Source organism: Delphinapterus leucas, chromosome 5 (assembly GCF_059928025.1).
Source record: "Delphinapterus leucas isolate spDelLeu-1000000601 "Yukka" chromosome 5, BTC_Dleu_Yukka2, whole genome shotgun sequence".
Taxonomy (NCBI): domain Eukaryota; kingdom Metazoa; phylum Chordata; class Mammalia; order Artiodactyla; family Monodontidae; genus Delphinapterus; species Delphinapterus leucas.
In genome coordinates, this window is record NC_143133.1 from 100,979,813 (window position 1) to 100,999,761 (window position 19,949).

A 19,949-nucleotide genomic window follows, 5' to 3' on the forward strand; every position below is an offset into this window, starting at 1 on the left:
AGAGAAGCCACCGCAATGAGAAACCCGCGTACTGCAACAGAGTACCATCAGCTCACTGCAACTAGAGAAAGCCCACACACAGCAATGAAGACCCAACACAGCCAAAAATAATAAATAAATAATAAATAAATAAATTTATTTTAAAAAAATCTATCACTTAAGATTTGTGCACTTCATGTATGTTATACTTCGATTTAAATTTTTAATTAAAAAAATTTTGTTTAAAGCATTAGAAACACTGATTTTAAAAAGTGGTACCTTGGGACTTCCCTGAGTCCAGTGGTTAAGAGTACACGCTTCAAATGCAGGGGGCATGGGTTCTATCCCTGGTCAGGGAACTAGGATCCCACATTCGGGGCGTGGCAAAAAAAGAAAAGAAATGGTATCTTCTCAACAATTTTTAAGGTAATACATTCATTCACTCAACAAATATTGATAGAGTGGCTACTATGGGTAGATACGATTATAGACACTAGAGCCACCACAGAGAAATAATATAGGCAAATAAATAAGTAAGCAAATAAATAATTGCAGATACTGAGTGCTATAAAGGAATTAAAGCAGAACGCTATCACTGTAAATGAGTAAAAGGAAAGGCCAATTTATCTAGGGTGGTCACAGGAGGCCTCCCTCAGGTGATGTCATTTGAGCTAAGTCCTAAATAACTAGGAGACATCACTATGAAAATCTGAGGGAAGAGAATTTGGGGAAAAGTAAACAGTAAGGTCAAAGGTTCCAAGGCAGAAACAAGTCTGATATGTCAGAGAACAAGAAGTAGGTTAATGTGCTTGCACCCAGTAGGGCTGGATGATGAGTGGGAGAAATGAGGTCAAAGAGGAAGGCAAGTGTCAGATAATATAGAGCCTCATGGGCCATGGGAAAGGATGTTACTCGGGGAGGGACATGATCTTTTTGGCAATGACACGGTTGCCTTTTTTTTTCGGTACTTGGGCCTCTCACTGTTGTGGCCTCTCCCGTTGCGGAGTACAGGCTCCGGACGCGCAGGCTCAGCAGTCAGGGCTCACGGGCCCAGCCGCTCCACGGCATGTGGGACCTTCCCGGACCAGGGCACGAACCCGTGTCCCCTGCATTGGCAGGCGGACTCTCAACCACTGCACCACCAGGGAAGCCCGATACGGTTGCCATTTTTTAAAGATTGCTGTGGCAGCTGAGTATAGACTACAGTAGGAAGGCAAGAATGGAAGCAACGAGGTCAGTTAAGCAGCTTTCTCCATATTCCAAACAAGAGACAATGGAGTTTCAGACAAGGGTGATAGAGGTGGAGAAAGAAGTAGTACATTTGGAACATATTCTGAAGGTAGAGCCAACAAGAGTTGCATATGCATTGGACTGGGAGGGAAGAGGAGATGAGGAACACAGAGGAGTCACAGATGATTCCTAGGCTTCTGAACTACACAAAGGAATGGAAATGGTGCCATTTACTGGAACAGAAAAGAAGATAATTGTTCTTAAGACTCTGATGAAAAGACGTTAGAGAAACTGAGTGAAAACAAGACGTACTTAGAGACTAAGATACTTAGAGACTGTGAGAAAAAGGAGAAGCCTTTGTTTCCTCCTCCATATTTGCTGCCCTGTCAACTGTCGGCATAAGTTCTGCTTCATCAAAACCCTGACCCAGTTCTGTCCCTAGACTTTCTTCCCCTGATGGTAGAACTCTGCTCTGCTCTGTTCTTGCCCTTTCTTCCTTGCAGGGCTGTTGTGAGGACTACAGGGTATGAATAGAGCACCTAAAATAATTTTTGCATCTAAGTTCTTATTAAATTTTTTTTCTCTTTCCTCTCCTGCCTTCTGTCTTCCTCCTCTGACCCTGATTAAATGTTTTCACTGAAGAAATTTCATTGAGGAACCTTCATCAACTGAAAAAAAATAAAGATTCTCTCCAAAAATTTCAATTATTTACTATTAAATTTCTATGCCAGAATATTTTTCATTAAAAATAAAATGTAGTATGCAATTCACTTAGGATTTAGGTATCTAGTCCATTTTTTCCCCTAAAGTTCTGCCTCTTCTGCACTGCCAACCAAAGTTTCAGAATGTTCACTACCTCTCCTCTTTTGTTCTACGTACGCCCCGTGGATGAGCTTAAAGATATCTATGGTTTCGCCTTTCATCTCTACACAATCTCCTTCCTGAGCAGCACACCTGTAAAGCCCACTACTACTGGCAATCTCCACTCAAATGTCTCCCAAGAACTTCAGACACCAACATATCTAAGGCTAAATGTATCTCCTACACACCCAAGACAATTCTTCCTTTCCCAAGCTCACAATCTGGAAGTCATCCTAAATTCTCATATTCTTTCACTCAGACACATCCAATCAATGACATTATCCTATGGTTTCTACTTCTTCCATGACTCCTGAGCCAGACCTGTATTATCTATCCCACCATTATTTCCTTAAGTTATGCTGTTCATCACGCCTGGATTACTGTGAGAGCCTTTAACATAAAAAGATAGAAATAAAAGTAAACAAACAAAAACAGTGTTGAGGAAATGTGTAGAATGCTGGGAGAAAAAATCTATTTTGTGTTCTCAGAGAGATAAGAGAAGATAAGCCATTATGAATAAAACAGGTTACTTTTTTATTTTTTTTTTTTGCGGTACGTGGGCCTCTCACTGTTGTGGCCTCTCCCGCTGCGGAGCACAGGCTCCAGACGTGCAGGCTCAGTGGCCATGGCTCACGGGCCCAGCCGCTCCGTGGCATGTGGGATCTTCCTGGACCGGGGCACGAACCCATGTCCCCTGCATCGGCAGGTGGACTCTCAACCACTGCGCCACCAGGGAAGGCCCCAGGTTACTTTTTTAAAAGGAGAGAGGCAAGCCTTCAGAGGGAAAAAAATATGATAGCAGAAATGAGAACCTTATAATGGTTAGAAGATAAACCAGAGTTTCTCTCAGAAATTGGAGCAAAACACAAAGGGATAAAAAACAGGAGAAAAAAGATTTAAAAATTAGAAGGCCAGTACAGAAGGTATAGTATATGAATAACAGTAATCTAAAAAGTATATAGAAAATGAAAAGATGGAAAGATCCATGAAATAATTTAAAGTAATTTCCCAGAACTGAGGTACATGAATTTCTGAGAGAAACTCTGTTTTATCTTCTAACATTTATAAGGTTCTCATTTCAGCTACCACATTTATTTTACTCTCAGAGTATGCCATAGTTTCCAGAGAGGGGGAAAAAAAAAAAAGCAGGTCTCAAGGAAAGGATCCAGAGTAAAAATGGCTTTAGGAATGTTCACTAACAATACAAAAAACTAAAAAGAATAAACAAGGCCTTCAAAATGTTAGAGGAACATATGTTCAACCTAGAATTCCATACCCAGCCAATCTATCAATGAAGTCTGAGAGTAAAATAAAGACTTTGGACAATAAGACCTCAAAAAATTTTCCTCACATATACCCTTTCTCAGGTAACTATTGGAGGATATGCTCTACTATGATAAAGGAATAAAGCAAGAAAGAGGGTGATTAGACATAACGAGAAACAGAAGTACCTACACTACAGAGTATGAAGTGGATTCCCAAGATGGTAATGTAGAAATCACAGGACAGCTAGTTCTGAGTGAAGAAATAAACAGTTCAGGTTAGAGCAAGTCCTTCTCAGAGGACTTCCTAGGAAGATGAAATGATAGAATATATAGAAATGTTTTGAGAACACTGACAACTGGCAAAGAGCTTGGGGTTGATTTAGCAATAAATACATTGAAAACTAAGCAATTACTAATTCGATTACTAAATACTGCACACATACACATATATAAGTGGCAGGAATGGAAAAATAATCATAGTTTACTACATGGTTCAGCTGTGAAGAGTTTACACATAATAATGTCAACACTTAATATTGAGCTAGGGGACTTCCCTGGCGGTCCAGTGTTTAAGACTCCGTGCCCCCAATGCAGGGGCACAGGTTTTATCCCTGGTTGGGGTACTAAGATCCCGCATGCTGCATGCCACGGCCATATATATATATATATATATATATAATAATTTTGCTTTGATCTATATATATATCTTTGTATATATATCTATATAGATAGATAGATCTAAGCAAAATTATAATCTCTATTTAGAGGGAGATGGAAATGTTATGTATGTGTGGTGAGGATGGAGGAAAGAAAAGAAACAAAACGCTATCTTCAACATTGGGAAGTCAATAGATTATGCCCAAAGAGTCATAATTATGCCTAAAAAGGAAAAAAACCAAGAAGTAGCAAAATAAAAGTGTTATTTAGAGACATGGAGGCAAAAAACAAAATAGGTGAAACAGGTAAAATTAGTTGCCTCTGAGAAGTGGAAATGAGTGTTGGGGATACACAGAACTACTGCTTTTGAAAACAAATCTTTATTTTACCCTTTAAAATACATTTAAAACTGATAATTTTTTTAAAGAGAAATGAACTGAGTTCCATTGAAATTAAGAAATTTTCTCAAGGATACATAATGAATCAGGGAAAGGAGGGAGGGGACTAGAACTCAGACCTGTTAACTAAAACCTAGAGTTTTGTTTCTACCACTGTCTTACATATCTGATTTTTAAGAAATTAAAACTTACTAATACAACAGCATTAGACACATTGTACAATATATTTCTGGACTTTAAATAAGAAGATATTTACAGTTCTCAAGGAAACTGTTGGAGGATTAGTGACAATGACCCTAAAAGGGAAGAGTATAAGCTACTTGGTGGGATGTGAACTACAAAAATAAACACAAAATTAATTCCACTACTGTCCAAAATATATGTTGATGCAGCTGGACGTGATTAAATTTTTTTAAAAGAAAACAGCAAATTGGTTTTGATTTCTAAAGAAATAGAAACACACTGAATTTTTGCTAAAGACTGATCTTTGGTTGTACAATCATAAAATGGTATTTTCCACATTTTAAGCAGTTAACAACCTGGCTGCCATATTAATGATTATAACCTGGGTGGAGGAAAAAAAAAACTAGTCAAATGGGAGAAAGAACAATTGGAGGGGACAGATGTGGAAAGAAGAGGTAGAATTGTGTAATAGAGTGAAAGTCCCAACTCCCAGACTTTCAGCCAAGAAACTTTGGGAGTGGTTCTGGTTGGCAGATAAGCATCTTTTTTTTTTTTTTTTTTTTTTACTTTTTTGGCCGTGTACCTCACAGCTTGTGGGATTTTAGTTCCCCAACCAGGGATCAAACCCACACCCCCTGCAGTGGAAGCACAGAGTCTTAACGGCTGGACTGCCAGGGAAGTCTCAGCAGATAAACATCTTACACAAAGCACATCTGAATTTTATAAAGGCAAACTTGAACTAGGAATGTGGAAGTTCCACCTCCTCAAAGTTATGCAACCAAGGCTGCATACAGACCCTAAGTTTCTGACAACTTTTCCCAGGTCTGAGGATCACCAAGTCAAATGGGTCACCCACATAAAAACTCCTAAGAGCAACAATCTCCATTTGAGCCATCATGTCACAGATAGAAGAAAGTATCTCAAGATAATTCAGACAATAGCTTCTAAATATTTTAATTCAGACAATAGCTTCTAAATATTTTAAAGCACCAACCACCAGATACAACTCCCTAATGAGAAACCAAACTGGACCTACAGGTGGATTATGGCCCCCTATGTATGCTTTGATTGGTCTATCCTTTATAAAATTGGAAATGTTCACATTTATAAAATCTGCATTTCTGTAATTACAGATGAACTGATATGATATCTAGAAATAACTTCAAAATAACCCAGTTATGGGGGTTTGGGATGGTGTGGAAAGTGAGAGAGCATAAGTGAAATAAAATTGGCCATGAGCTGATAAGTGCTGCTGGATGATGGAAACATGGAAGTTCATTTTCTTACTCTTACTACTTAGGTATGTTTGAAATTTTCCACAATAACAAGTTGTGCTCTTCTTCATCTTTATTTCCATTTTCTCTTGAAAAATTGGAAGATTTACCCTCTGGGGAAAATTGAATTGGAAGATTTTCCCCCTGGTGCCATTCTAGAATGGCATCAATAGGCAAGAGCTAAGAAGCTGCTGCCCCTTTGAAGGAGATGCATGCTCTCCACTTCTCCTGTCTCTGGATTCCCTTTATGGCTTCACTGGCCCATTTTGTTCATTTATGTTACCTACTTGATATTGGGATGCATGGGTTTGCAACCTCATCCTTATACGTAACCCTAAAATCCCGGTGTACTATCAACATAACAGAAATCGCATATTTGTAGAGTGATGTCAGCAAAATCATAGAATAGGAAGCCCTAGGCTCTTGATCCCTCAGAAGACACTGACTTAACAATAGACAGACCAAACTGCCCTCGTGGGAACTCCAGAAACCAGTTAAGATGTTGTACCACCTCAGGTGAACACAAAGCCAAGAAGAGATGCATCAAAGCAAGTAGGAGAACTCATGACATTTACCCACCCTAGCCACTCCCTCTCCCTGGCACAGTATAGGATGATCAAAAGAAAAATCCCAACCCCCAGCTTCTCCCTCAGGAAGGAAAGAGAAGAGTAAACTGTGTATCCAGTGTTCTTTTCAGGGGCTCCTCAAGGGATTCTGTCTCACCTGACTCAGAACACTGATGAGGACAGCAGTTTGGATACCATGTTGGGGGCCATAGAGAATGAACACAAGCACTGCAGTTTGCTACAGCACCAGAGACAGTGTACTATCACAGACAGACAACAGTGGGAGCAAAAGATTACAGGCTCCAGTGAGGAAGTGGACAAACCTCTTTTACCTGGAAATTATACACACAAACCCAGAGAAGATGTATCTCCAGAAAGGTTTGAGAGGTCCACAAAATCTCTAGCCAGGCTGATTGTTAAAGCTCTTCCCCCATATGCTGAAGTTCTTCCCCCATACAAAGTCAGTCTGTAAAGACTGGCTTTTCAAATGCCAAAATCTCACCAAAGATCGCAAAGCCTACAAAGACACAAGTAAACATGGCCCATTCAAATAAACAAAATAAATCTCCTTAAACTGATCCTAAAAAAATTGCAGATCTCGGGCTTCCCTGGTGGTGCAGTGGTTGAGAGTCCGCCTGCCGATGCAGGGGACACGGGTTCGTTCCCCGGTCCGGGAAGATCCCACATGCCACGGAGTGGCTGGGCCCATGAGCCATGGCTGCTGAGCCTGCGCGTCTGGAGCCTGTGCTCTGTGGCGGGAGGGGCCACAGCAGTGAGAGGCCCGTGTACCACAAAAAAAAAAAAAAAAAAGATGTTCAGTGAGCTAAAAAGAGAACACAGATAGACAACTAAACCAAATTAGGAATGTGATGCATGAACAAAATGAGAATATCAACAAAGAAAAACTACACAAAAAGAAAGAAAACAAATGCTGGAGCTGAAGAATACAATAACTGAGCTGAAAAATTCACTAGAGAGGTTCAACAACAGAGTTGATCAAGCATAAGAAAGAATAACTGAATTTGAAGAAAGATCATTTGAAATTACTGAGTCAGAGGAGTAAAAAGAAAAAAGAATGAAGAAAAGTGAAGAGAGTCTAAGAGACTTTGTGGGGTACCAGGAAGACCAACTTGATATACATTGTGGGAGTCCCAGAAGAAGAAAGCCTACTTGAAGAAATAATGACCAAAAACTTCCCAACTTTGAGAAAGAAAATGGATATTCAACTTCAAAAAGCTCAAAAAACTCCATCTAGGCTCAACCAAAGAGATTTTCATTGAGATGCATTATAAAAAAAACTGTTAAAAGTCACAAAGAGAGAATCTTGAAAGTAGTGAGAGAAAAGCAACTCATCATGTATAAAGGACCTCCTGTTAAATTATTAGCAGATTTCTCAGCAGAAACCTTGCAGGCCAGAAGGGAATGGGATAATATATTCAAAGTGCTGAAAAGAAAAAAACTACCAGCTGGGAATTCTATATCTGGCAAAACTGACCTTCAAAAATTAAGGAGAGGGGGCTTCCCTGGTGGTGCAGTGGTTGAAAGTCTGCCTGCCAATGCAGGGGACACAGGTTCGTGCCCCAGTCCGGGAAGATCCCACATGCCGCAGAGTGGCTGGGCCCGTGAGCCATAGCCACTGAGCCTGCGCGTCCTGAGCCTGTGCTCCAAAATGGGAGAGACCACAACAGTGAGAGGCCCGTGTACCGCAAAAAAAAAAAAAAAAAAAAAAAATTAAGGACAGGGCTTCCCTGGTGGCGCAGTGGTTGAGAGTCCGCCTGCCGATGCAGGGAACATCGGTTCATGCTCTGGTCCGGGAAGATACCACATGCCGTGGAGCAGCTAGGCCCATGAGCCACGGCCACTGAGCCTGCGCGTCCTGAGGCTATGCTCCGCAACGGGAGAGGCCACAACAGTGAGAGGCCTGCGTACCACAAAAAAAAAAAAAAAAATTAAGGAGAAATTAAGACTTTCCCAGATAAACAGAATTAAGGGAGTCCATCACCACTAGACCTGCCCTACAAGAAATGCTAGAGGGAGTCCTTCAAGTTGAAACAAAATGACACTAGATAGTAACATGAAAGCATCTGAAAGTATAAATGTCACTGGTGAAAGTAAATATATAGACAAACACAAAATACTGTGATACTGTAATGGTGGTGCTCTTTGAATGCTGGTAAAGAATTTAAAAGACAAAGGATAAAAAGTAACTATAAATCTATACTAATGGGTATACAATATAAAAATATGTAACTTGTGACATCAATAACAAAGTGGAAGGGGTCAGAGATGTAAAGGAGCAAAATTTTAGTATGCAAATAAAATTGTTACAGTTTAAAACAAATTTTTATAACTTTAACACGTTTTATGTAAAATTGTGTATTTGTTCATTCTTATCTTTGTCTTGAACTGTTTGAGCCCATATTCAATGACACCATGGCTACCTCTCCATAAAAATTATCCTACTGCAAAAAGTAAATACAACTATGAAGTACTTTCTATTATGAAACTTTGACCATATGGAAATTTTCAATCAATGATCAATAAATGTTTATTAAGGGGCTACATGAGTTAGGCATCAAGATAAGGCACCAGAGTACAAACATAAGTAAGAAACTGTTCCTCTTCTTATGTCATTTCAGGAGAGAGATGTACATACACATATTACATATATTTTGTGATGTAATTTTACTTAAATACGTACAGTTTAAAGCAGGCTCAGAAATATATACCTAAAAACACAATTAGAAGAATCTTAAAGCTGCAAGCAGAGATTTTTCTCCCAAGAGAATGATGGGAAACTAAAGTTTTCTCAAATCCCACCTTTTCCTAAGGAATATTAAAATGTTTAATTCCGGAAAGCTTTTTGCAAACAGATACATATTTTATCCATTTTCACAACGGCTCTGAAGAAGGATGGAAGCATGTAACTCATACCCCCAATTAATGTTTCTAACTAGGGGTGTAAGGCTCTGAGGTGAGGGTAAGATGCTTAAGGTCCCCTGGTGGCTCCTAAGAGCAGATATAAACCAATACATATGTTTCTGAGTTACACAGTGGCTTTTTTCACACAAATTTTCCATGCTTCTTTTAAGAGAAAGACATAAGTGACAAGCTGATTATCACAGATTGTCGTTTATAAACAGAAAGATCAGGATATGCCATAGGTACAGTGGCCAGATTTTGAACTAAAATGTCAGGCTGGAATGAAATAATGCCACTTGCAACAACATGGATGGACCTAGAGATTATCACACTAAGTGAAGTCAGACAGAGAAAGACAATTATCATATGATGTCGCTTATATGTGGAATCTAAAAAAATGGTACAAATGAACCTATTTACAAAACAGAAATGGAGTCACAGATATAGAAACAAACTTATGGTTACCAAGGGGGAAGGGAGGGAGAGATAAATTGGGAGTTTGGGATTGACATATATATACTACTATATATAAAATATATAACTAATAAGAACCTACTGTATAGCACAGGGAACTCTATTCAGTACTCTGTAATAACCTACATGGGAAAAGAATCCAAAAAAAATGGATCTATGTAGATGTATAACTGAATCACTTTGCTGTACACCTGAAACTAACACAACATTGTAAATCAACTATACTCCAATATAAAATAAAAATTAAATTTTAAAAAATCAGGTCATATGATCTGGCAAGTACATATACATTGACAAGCATAAAACCAAATTTTTGAAAATTCAAGATTTCTGGTCTCCACAAAGGTCAACAGAGTCAGCCCAATGTCATGCATCTTCGATGCTAAGATTACAGCAGTACAAAGGAAATGTTGATCACACTAATAGCTAACGCTAGAGTAATTCTCACTGTGTACCAGGCAGTTTTCATTTAATCATGACAATTCTATGAAGTAGTACCAGTATTACCCTTATCTTACATGATGTAAGATAACTGAAGCTCAGGATATAAGGTAACTCACCCCAGGTCACACCACTAGCAGTAGCCAAGCTGGGATCTGAAGAAGGCAGCCAGGTCTAAAGTATGTACTCTTAAATACTATGCCATAATGCCTTTCATAATGAGGTTAAAATACCGGAAGATCATAAAATGCCTACTGGGTCATCTAACACTAAATTGTGCTTAAATATAACTTTCACATCCAAGTGTGCTTTACTGGATTCGAATTCTAGGAAAATTTGTTCATGCAAATCCAGTTCTTTCCAGTTAATTCCCCATTCTCCAACCACTCTGTACAAATAAGAGTTTTCCTCACAGATGCTGTCTTTGTATTTTCATATCATTTTCACATATGCATGTGTGTTCCACATGCTCCAGAGGGTATCCCAGAAAGACAATATGAAATTAGGCAAAAGGAAAAAAGACAGTTTTTTAGAAGAACAAAAATGAAGTTCTACTTGCCACTTTAAAGTACCACATGAGTTGAAAACAGACCTGAGGACACAGAGGGCGGAGGGGAGGCTAGGACATAATGAGAGAGTAGCATTGACATATATACACAGCTAGTGGGAAGCTGCTGCATAGCACAGGGAGATCAGCTCAGTGCTTTGCGACCACCTAGAGGGGTGGGATAGGGAGGGTGGCAGGCAGGCTCAAGAGGGAGGGGATATGGGGATATATGTATACATATAGCTGATTCACTTTGTTGTACAGCAGAAACTAACACAACATTGTAAAGCAATTATACTCCAATAAAGATGTTTTAAAAAAATAAAGTACCACATGAGAATAGTAAATGATGTTTCATTGAAAACTAGAAACTAGAGAGTTACTAAAATGAAACCTACAATTTTTCTTAATCAAACAAAATTTTTCAAAGTTAATCATTTTATAAATAATTTCCCTCTCTCCTTCCTTGGTACCTCCTTGGGGTCTCAAAGATGAAAATTCAAAATATTCTTCAAAATAATGTCTCTTGGTGGGGGGACGCCTCTGACAAGGAGTTTCTTCTTTCCTTAGTGCAACTTTACAAAAATCAAAATGAATAGCACAAATGACTCGATGCCAGCTACATTTTCATTTACTTACAGTACTGTTGCTTGTGATACAAAGGTACAAATACGTGACTGGGACCCAGAAGATCTGTTCAGAGCTGTCAACTAACCCACGGGAGCTGGCTCATCCACCAGGGGGCATTCAGATGACTGCACCAAACTTCACACAGTGGAAGGTCAGAGTCCTTCATCCTCTTTGGATGCAGAAAGCACAGAGTACAGATTCAACTGTGAGATGACTGTCACTTAGGTGGGAGAGGTCTTCTCAAACCAACTGGCCTTTCCCTTAGGGAAAACTGAATTTCCTTGGCTACATTTTCCTCACATTTCAGGTTACTCAAGCGCTTCATTTCATACTCCCTTTCAAGTTGGATGGCTGAAAAATAAAATACATGATGCAATCCAACTGACATTTTCCACCAGGCATAATTTAGTCAAAACTGAATATTTAGCACACAGAAAAATTCACATTCTTGAATACTAAACAAGACAGGGCTACATAGATAGGGAGTATGGGTGTGAATGATCAGATTTAAACATTTGTCTAATAATTAAAATAACACACAGAGTTTGCAATTTATTGAAATACTTCCTACAGAAACATAGGGACACCAAGGGGGGAAAGCCCGGAGGGAGGGGGCAGGTGGTGATGGGATGAACTGGGAGATTGGGATTGATATATATACACTAATATGTATAAAATAGATAATAAGAACCTGCTGTATAAAAATAAATAAGTAAATAAAATTCAAATTAAAAAGTATAATAAAGTAGTTCCTTCAGAACTTACATTCTGCTGAAGGGAGCACACCATCCTTAATGGTTTTACATTTTTTGAGGTGTATAGAACTACCAAATGCAATTTCTTCCAAGAAAGGCAACTTGATGTTGGCTAGGTTTGTGTACCAGGTCTTTGTGAATAATACAAGTTCCCACGGTTCCTGTCTAGGGGAAAAATTCATTCAATAAATATTTATAGACATCTACTGCAGGATATAGAGAAGACATTTGAATTCTCAGTTCTATTTTCCACTAGACATTTTGGTTTAAAGGAGAGTTTTCAGGATTTTTCAGAGTTGCAAACCTAGCCAGGAGAAGGAGGCTTATATTAACCAATGTAGAGATATACTGAAAATGACCATAAATTATGATGACAGACATTTTTGCTCAAAAAAGAGCCTCTTTGGAGTCAATCCAATCTTTACATGTCCTTAAAGAGGATGTAGTTAAAAACTGTAAGCTTGGGACTTCCCTGGTGGCACAGTGGTTAAGAATCCGCCTGCCAGTGTAGGGGACATGGGTTCGAACCCTGGTCCGGGAAGATCCCACATGCTGCAGAGCAACTAAGCCCGAGTGCCACAACTACTGAGTCTGCGCTCTAGAGCCTGCAAGCCACAACTACTGAAGCCCATGTTCCTAGAGCCCACGCTCCACAACAAAGAGAAGCCACTGCAATAAGAAGCCCGTGCACCGCAGCAAAGAGTAGCCCCTGCTTGCTGCAACTAGAGAAAGCCTGTGCGCAGCAACGAAGACCCAACACAGCCAAAAATTAATTAATTTTTTAAAAAAAGAGAAAAAAAACTAAGCTCCAAGTCTTTTTTGGCTGATCAAAAATATGATTACATTAGGGAAGGAACAAAAGGAATACTCACATATTGAGCAGAGAGCTTGGCACACACTAAGGCTTTGAGTGTGTGATCTGACTTTAATCTTTACAACTACCATGGAGGTAGAAAAGGAAAACAAAGACTCAGAAGTTAACAGAGAACCAGAGCTGGGATGTAACCTAGGTGTATATAGAAGCACTAGTACCAAGAGAATCCTTAGAAAATTGGAAAAGGGAATGAAACCCCAAACTACAATATTTAAAAATAATCACAATGAAATTTTAATGGATTGTTTTATGTATCCTAATTTGGAACTTTAAAATATCAGCTATGTTTCTCATCTACAGTCAATGTGAGTTCATATGCATGAGGAAAGATGAAAGACCTGCTTTGGTACAAGTAGGGGAAGTGAGTGTATTACACACATGCCATCTGTTTTCCTCCTCCAGCTTAATTCTTACTTTATCATCTAACTTTAAGGAGTGACTTGAAGTCTATAATTATTATAAATGCACTTGAACAAATACACAAAGATGTATTTACAAGAATGCTCATTGAAGCATTGTTTGTCCCAAAAAAACTCCACAAAATAACCTTAATATCTATCAAGAAGAGCCTGGTTCAAGAATATACAACGGAGACAAGACAGCCTCTTCAATAAGTGGTGCTGGGAAAACTGGACAACTACATGTAAAAGAATGAAATTAGAACACTACCTAACCCCATCCACAAAAATAAACTCAAAATGGATTAAAGACCTCAATGTAACACCAAACACTATAAAACTCTTAGAGGAAAATACAGGAAAAACACTCTGACATAAATCACAGCAAGATCTTTTATGACCCACCTCCTAGTAATGAAAAGAAAAAGAAAAATAAGCGAATGGGACCTAATTAAACTTAAAAGCTTTTGCACAGCAAAGGAAACCATAAACAAGATGAAAAGACAACCCACAGAATGGGAGAAAATATTTGCAAATGAAGCAACAGACAAAATATTAATCTCCAAAATATACAAACAGCTCATGCAGCTCAATATCAAAAAAACAACTCAATCAAAAAATGGGTGGAAGACCTAAATAGACATTTCTCCAAAGACGACATACAGCTGGCCAAGAGTCACATGAAAAGATGCTCAACAGCACTAATTATTAGAGAAATGAAAATCAAAACTACAATGAGGTATCACCTCACACCAGTCAGAATGGGCAACATCAAAAAATCTACAAACAACAAATGCTGGAGAGGGTGTGGAGAAAAGGGAACCCTTTGCACTGTTGGTGGGAATGTAAATTGATAAAAGCCACTGTGAGAACAGTACGGAGGTTCCTTAAAAAACTAAAAATAGAACTAACATATGGCTCAGCAATCCCACTACTGGGCATATATCCTGAGAAAACCATAATTCAAAAAGACACATGTACTCCAATGTTCATTGTAGCACTATTTACAATAGCCAGGACATGGAAACAACCTAAATGTCCATTGACAGATGAATGGATAAAGAAGAGGTGGTAGGTATATATAATGGAATATTACTCAGCCATAAAAAGAAATGAAATTGAGTCATTTGTAGAGATGTGGACGGACCTAGAGTCTGCATACAGAGTGAATTAAGTCAGAAAGAGAAAAACAAATATCGTATATTAATGCATATATGTGGAATCTAGAAAAATGGTAAAGATGAACCTATTTGCAGGGCAGGTATAGAAAGGCAGACGTAGAGAACGGACTTGTGGACACAGCGGGGGAAGGGGAGGGTGGGATGAATTGGGAGATTAGGTTTGACATAAATACACTACCATGTGTAAAATAGATAGCTAGTGGGAACCTGCTGTATAGCACAGCTTGGTGCTCTGTGATGGCCTAGCTGGGTGGGATGAGAGGGGATAGAAGAGGGAGGGGATGTGTGTATGCATATGGCTGATTCACTTCCCTGTGTGGATGAAACTAACACAGCACTGTAAAGCAATTATACGCCCCCCTCCCAAAAAAAAAAAAAAAAAAAGAGCAGCCTGGTTAAACAAACTGTAGTACATACATGTAATGAAAGAATGAGATTTATCCTTATATATTGATTTGGAAAGATGAGCAATTAAACAGCTAATGCTGGGAATTCCCGGGCAGTCGATTGGTTAGGACTCCACTCTCTCACTGCCAAGGGCCGGGATTCAATCCCTGGTCATGGAACTAAGATCCCACAACCCACATGGCGCGGCCAAAAAAAAAAAGAAAGAAAAAAAAAACAGCTAGTGCTTACCTAGCACCTACTACATGCAAGACACTGTTTTAATCAGTATACATATATAAACACATTTAATTACCAGAGTAACCCTATGAAGTAGGCAGATGCTACTGTTATGCTCATTTTACAGATTAGGGAACAAGAACAGAGGCCAACTTGCTCAAGGTCACAAGGCTTGGGTTTGAAATTTCAACCCAGAAAGTCAGACTGTAGAATCTGTGCTCTTAACCACTAGGCTACACACAATAATATATTATATAGCAATATAATCCCATGTGTAAAAACATGTGTGTGTATATACATATGTGTATCTTATGTAACAGACAGAAATTCTAAAAAATATATAAAACATTTTACCTGAGCAGGATTGGGTGGGTAGGGCAGGGATGGCAATGCAGATGTGAGAGGTAAAATTTTTTTTTATTTTTGAGAGGTAACATTTTTATCTTCCTTTCAAATGCTTCTATACTGTTTGAATGTTTTTTAGTGTATTTTTTTATAATCTTCTAAAAATACTTAACCATAAAAAGCCCAAGGTGAGGAGCTACCTGAGCTAGTGAACTCCAAAGACTGCTACTACCATTCTATTCCTCTTAATTTAGCTGCTCTTATAAATAGAATATCAAATACTTTCTTGTGAGAGTGATAGAGAAGACACTGGTTTTTCAGATATTATTCGTGACATAAAATGCTATATAGCCAAAACCACAGAATCAGTGCTTTAAATCATTCTCCAGATACAGGAATATCTTCGTTATAAAAATTATGTTTACAATAATGACTACAGTGGTATTTGTCTATAGTTCAATGTCTAAATGCATACTGAACTAACAAATCTAAATAGAATGCAATGATGAGTTCTCTCTGGTTTTCCCATATCTCTGGTCTTACAACCCCGTGGGGTGTCTCCACTTACTTCTTAGAACACTGTCAAAAAGTAAAATTCAATTGACTCACCACGCTAATATGTCATACATTGTGGCAGAGAGGTTTAAAAAAACAAGTCCAAAAATTTAAAAAAAGGTAACAGAGTGAAATTACCATGTAGTAGCAACACATGTTTATTATGGGTTTACTATTATGTCAGGCAACATGCAAGTACCTTACATACATTACTTCATTTGTATTCCACACCATATATGTAGGTATTGATATGTCCATTTCACAGATGTGGAAGCCAAGGTACAGAGAAGTTAAGTAATTTGTTCAAGGCAGCATGGGGAGCCAGTGGCAGGGCCAGGCTTTGAGCCCAGGTCTTCTTGATGTCCACACATCACCTGACAAAATGTACAGGATGCAAAACTGACTCTCTGTACCAGCTAATTAAGTGTTCTGTTAAGATATATCTGACACCAAGGCGTTTTTAGGTAGATTTACACTATCTAAAGAGGGACTTTAAAGTGGTTGTCTGCATTGGAAAATGTTGCTTTGGAGTAAAGAAGACTCAGACTTCTAACCCTGTCACTTTCTTACTACATGACTGTGGGACCTGGATCATACCACTTCTTCAAACCTCAGTTTCCTCATTTCACAGTGTTGTTTTGTTGTAAAAACCAAGTAAGAAAATTTATAAATCCTTACAAAAGCATTTTCCTTTTAAAAATATCAGTACCCAGACACCTGAGAATGCCTCATATAGTCCGGTATGGGGACTATATGCCTCATATAGTCCGGTATGGGGAACGTAAGGGTGTCCAATACTTTTATTTTAACAAGGATACTCCCCAGCCCAAGTATCCTTTAACAAGGATACTCCCCAGCCCAAGTCAACGCTTACCAGGATAAATATACTTACACTTTATAACAATTGCACCTCAAAATGGTTTCCACTGCGTTCTTTCTTGGCAAGCCATAAGCCATGGTGAATTATTACAGTCCAATTTCCTAATTGTCTGATGTAATGACTCAGATATTCTGTTCACTTTGTCTGAAATGATTGCAATGCAACTAATATTAAAATAAAATATTCACTTGAATATTTTTAATATCCAAATAATAAAAAAGATTCAGAAAAATATCTTCTGAATGTAAGAACGTCCCCAATCAACGTTCACTGAACTGAATTCCTAATGTAGAACTGTGTTCTCTTTTATTTTCCACGAACTCACTTTATCATGTCTTCCCATGTAAGGAGAAGATGCCAGGTGAACAGCATCGGCATTCCGGCCCAGTATACTGTCATTGCCTAAGTCTACCAAACTGGCTCAAATACCTCATCACCAAAAGGTGTCTGACTGTGGCAATGTTAAGCGACACAAATAGCTCTGCGGACACAGGAACTTCCCGTCCTCCGCCCGAGCTCTTTAAAGGATACAAACCTTCCCAGGTTTTTCCTTTTTCAAAAATCTGAACTTAGGGGCTTCCCTGGTGGCGCAGTGGTTGAGAATTTGCCTGCCGATGCAGGGGACACGGGTTCGTGCCCCGGTCCAGGAAGATCCCACATGCCGCGGAGCGGCTGGGCCTGTGAGCCATGGCCGCTGAGCCTGCGCGTCCGAAGCCTGTGTTCCGTAACGGCAGAGGCAGCAGTGGGAGGCCCGCGTACCGCAAAATAAATAAATAAATAAATAAATAAATAAATCTGAACTTAAAACAAAAAAAAACCTCTGAACTTAAAATGTGGCCCACTTCAAGCACCACTCCCACTTCCCTTCCAGCGCACACTTCTTCGGGATGAGTCTCCCCCTCACCGGACGCGGAGACCCCTGGAGGAACCCGCGGCCTGCGGGGCCCGGAGCCGGGAGCGGGGGAATTAAGGGGATGGGGAAAGGAGGGGGAAGGGGAGGAGAGAGAAAAGAAGGTGAGGGCAGGCCCTCGCCGCCCGCGCCTCAAACCACCCCCCCTCCCAGCCGCACCACACACGCGGCGGGCGCGTCCACTCCGCCCGGGCCTCGCGAGACGGGTCCTGGGAGAGTCCGCCGACGCCCGGTTACCGACGCTCTGGGGTCCGGGAAGGTCGCGGTCCCCTGGGGATCGAGGGCAGAGCGCGCGCCCATCTAGTCGCGCATGGCCGCGCACACGCCGCGGTCCCGCTCCTCCTTACTGCTCGCGCCGGGAACTGCGGGTGGCCCTGCGTCAAGCCCCAGCCTCAATAAAGGGCTTTGTGGCGCCGGCCCCGACCGCGAGGAGGCCTGGGCGCCGGGCCCGGGACACGCGCCCCGCGGGGTCCCCTCGGGGCGGAGGCTCCACGTCCCACAGCCGAGGGCTGGCTCACGCTTGACGGGACAAAGCCCACAGCGACAGAAAGGTCTGTAAGCGAGGCCTTTCCCTAAAAACGACGCTTATGAGTGTGAGGGGGTTGTGTGAAGCGACCTGAGGTGTTGGTTTGGGGGCAGCACTTGCAGAAACGCGCCCGGTTCTGACGTGCTGACAGTGCGTGAGTCTCACGGGTGCCCTGCAAGAGCGGAAGAGCTGTTAGTGCCCGCGGGCCCCGGTGCGTCAGGGCCGCTTTAAACCCTTAAAGCTCGAAACACCTCATGTGTGTTAAGGGCAAAATAGGATCTGAAAACGTGGCCTGATGGACTAGTTTCTGAAGTCACTACACTGTGGTGGTTCGGGATGAACCTATATTTTAGTACGTCAGGTGGTCACCACTTAACATCAAATGAAAATATTAATAGTTTACCTCTTTTGTGTGACGGTTTTGGAGTCAGAACTGGTTTGGAATTCTAGTTCTGCCACTTGCTGACTTTAGATCTTGCCTACGTAAGTTCTCTAAGCCTTAATTTCTTCACCTATAAAACAAGTGTAATATTCTATATCTTACGGGGTTGTTGTGAGGTTCAAAGATCGGGTCTGTAAATTCTCTGCTACAGGGTAAGTGCCCAATTATATAATTTTGAGCCTAGTACCAACTTTATGCAATAGGCGAGGGATTACTAATTCCAATTGTAGAGAGGAGGAATGAACTAGAGAGGTTAAAGGACTGCCCAAGGTCAGATAGCTAGTGAGTTACAGGGCCAACTTTTGAAGCTAAACGCAGTACCCTTTCCACCCTGACAAGCTACTTCTGATACTAGCTCCTGCCTAATTAGAGCTGGTTGGTAGTGTTGACCCACCTGTAGAGGATACTTTTGTGCCTCCCAGAAACAAGATGAGGACTCCCTTGCTCTTTAACATTTCTGTTCTAGTAGCAATGAAAAAGGAGCAGCCAGGAGTGAAAGGAGGTATTGGTATTTTAACGCAAGGAATGGTGAAGCCATTAATGGATTGTGAAATCAAAGCAGTAGATTTTCACCCGAATATTTTTAATGGATTAACGTAGAATGACGGGAAGGGGTAATGGGAATATAACATGCAAATAAGTGTTTTTAAGTATCATTTTGTGGAAGTTTCATTTCTGTTATACATATGTACTCATACACATACCTGTGTGTATGTGAAGTTTCAGTGTAAAATACAGTTCTCTCAGTGGATCTAAAAAGTTTCAAATCCACCATCTAGGATCACTTCATTTTAGAGACAAAACAGAGACCAAGGTGTTAACTGAGGTCACACCCAGATGGGGCAGAGATAGGCCACCTTACAGCTGAAGTGGCCATGGTTTCGTGGCCTGTTTTCTTTTTATAGATGAAGAAACGAAGACGCAGGGAGAGAATGTGGTGGGTCCAGGGTCACGCTGAGAAAGATCAGTCTGTGATTTCTCCATTTGGGAACTCCATTTCCTGTATACATATATTATTCCTGAAAATTGTGT

General features: G+C 40.2%; 1 protein-coding gene and 1 long non-coding RNA gene across 8 annotated transcripts in view; one reads left to right on the top strand and one right to left on the bottom strand.

Annotated features, from left to right (window-relative positions):
* The window catches only part of C5H4orf36 (chromosome 5 C4orf36 homolog), a 26,638-nt gene extending 8,102 nt beyond the window's left edge, over positions 1 to 18,536 (bottom strand). The window contains exons 1-4 of one of the 3 annotated variants that reach the window (XM_022561654.3): positions 18,109 to 18,536; positions 17,052 to 17,183; positions 12,193 to 12,347; positions 1 to 11,778 (exon numbers count right to left, since the gene is read on the bottom strand). The exon at positions 1 to 11,778 is cut by the window's left edge and continues 8,102 nt beyond it. In XM_022561654.3, the coding sequence (XP_022417362.1) occupies positions 11,645 to 11,778; positions 12,193 to 12,347; positions 17,052 to 17,116 (354 nt within the window). In that variant the 5' untranslated portion in view covers positions 17,117 to 17,183; positions 18,109 to 18,536 and the 3' untranslated portion in view covers positions 1 to 11,644. Of the gene's footprint in view, positions 11,779 to 12,192; positions 12,348 to 17,051; positions 18,065 to 18,108 lie in introns of those variants that run through there. The other 2 variants (XM_022561655.2, XM_089912260.1) reach the window with 2 other exon arrangements.
* LOC149749195 (uncharacterized) overlaps positions 17,814 to 19,949 on the top strand; it is a 31,209-nt gene continuing 29,073 nt past the window's right edge. For 4 of the 5 annotated variants that reach the window (XR_016393358.1, XR_016393359.1, XR_016393356.1 and 1 more), the window contains exon 1: positions 17,814 to 18,500. This is a non-coding gene — a long non-coding RNA (uncharacterized LOC149749195). The remainder of the gene's footprint in view (positions 18,501 to 19,949) is intronic. The other variant, XR_016393355.1, reaches the window with a different exon arrangement.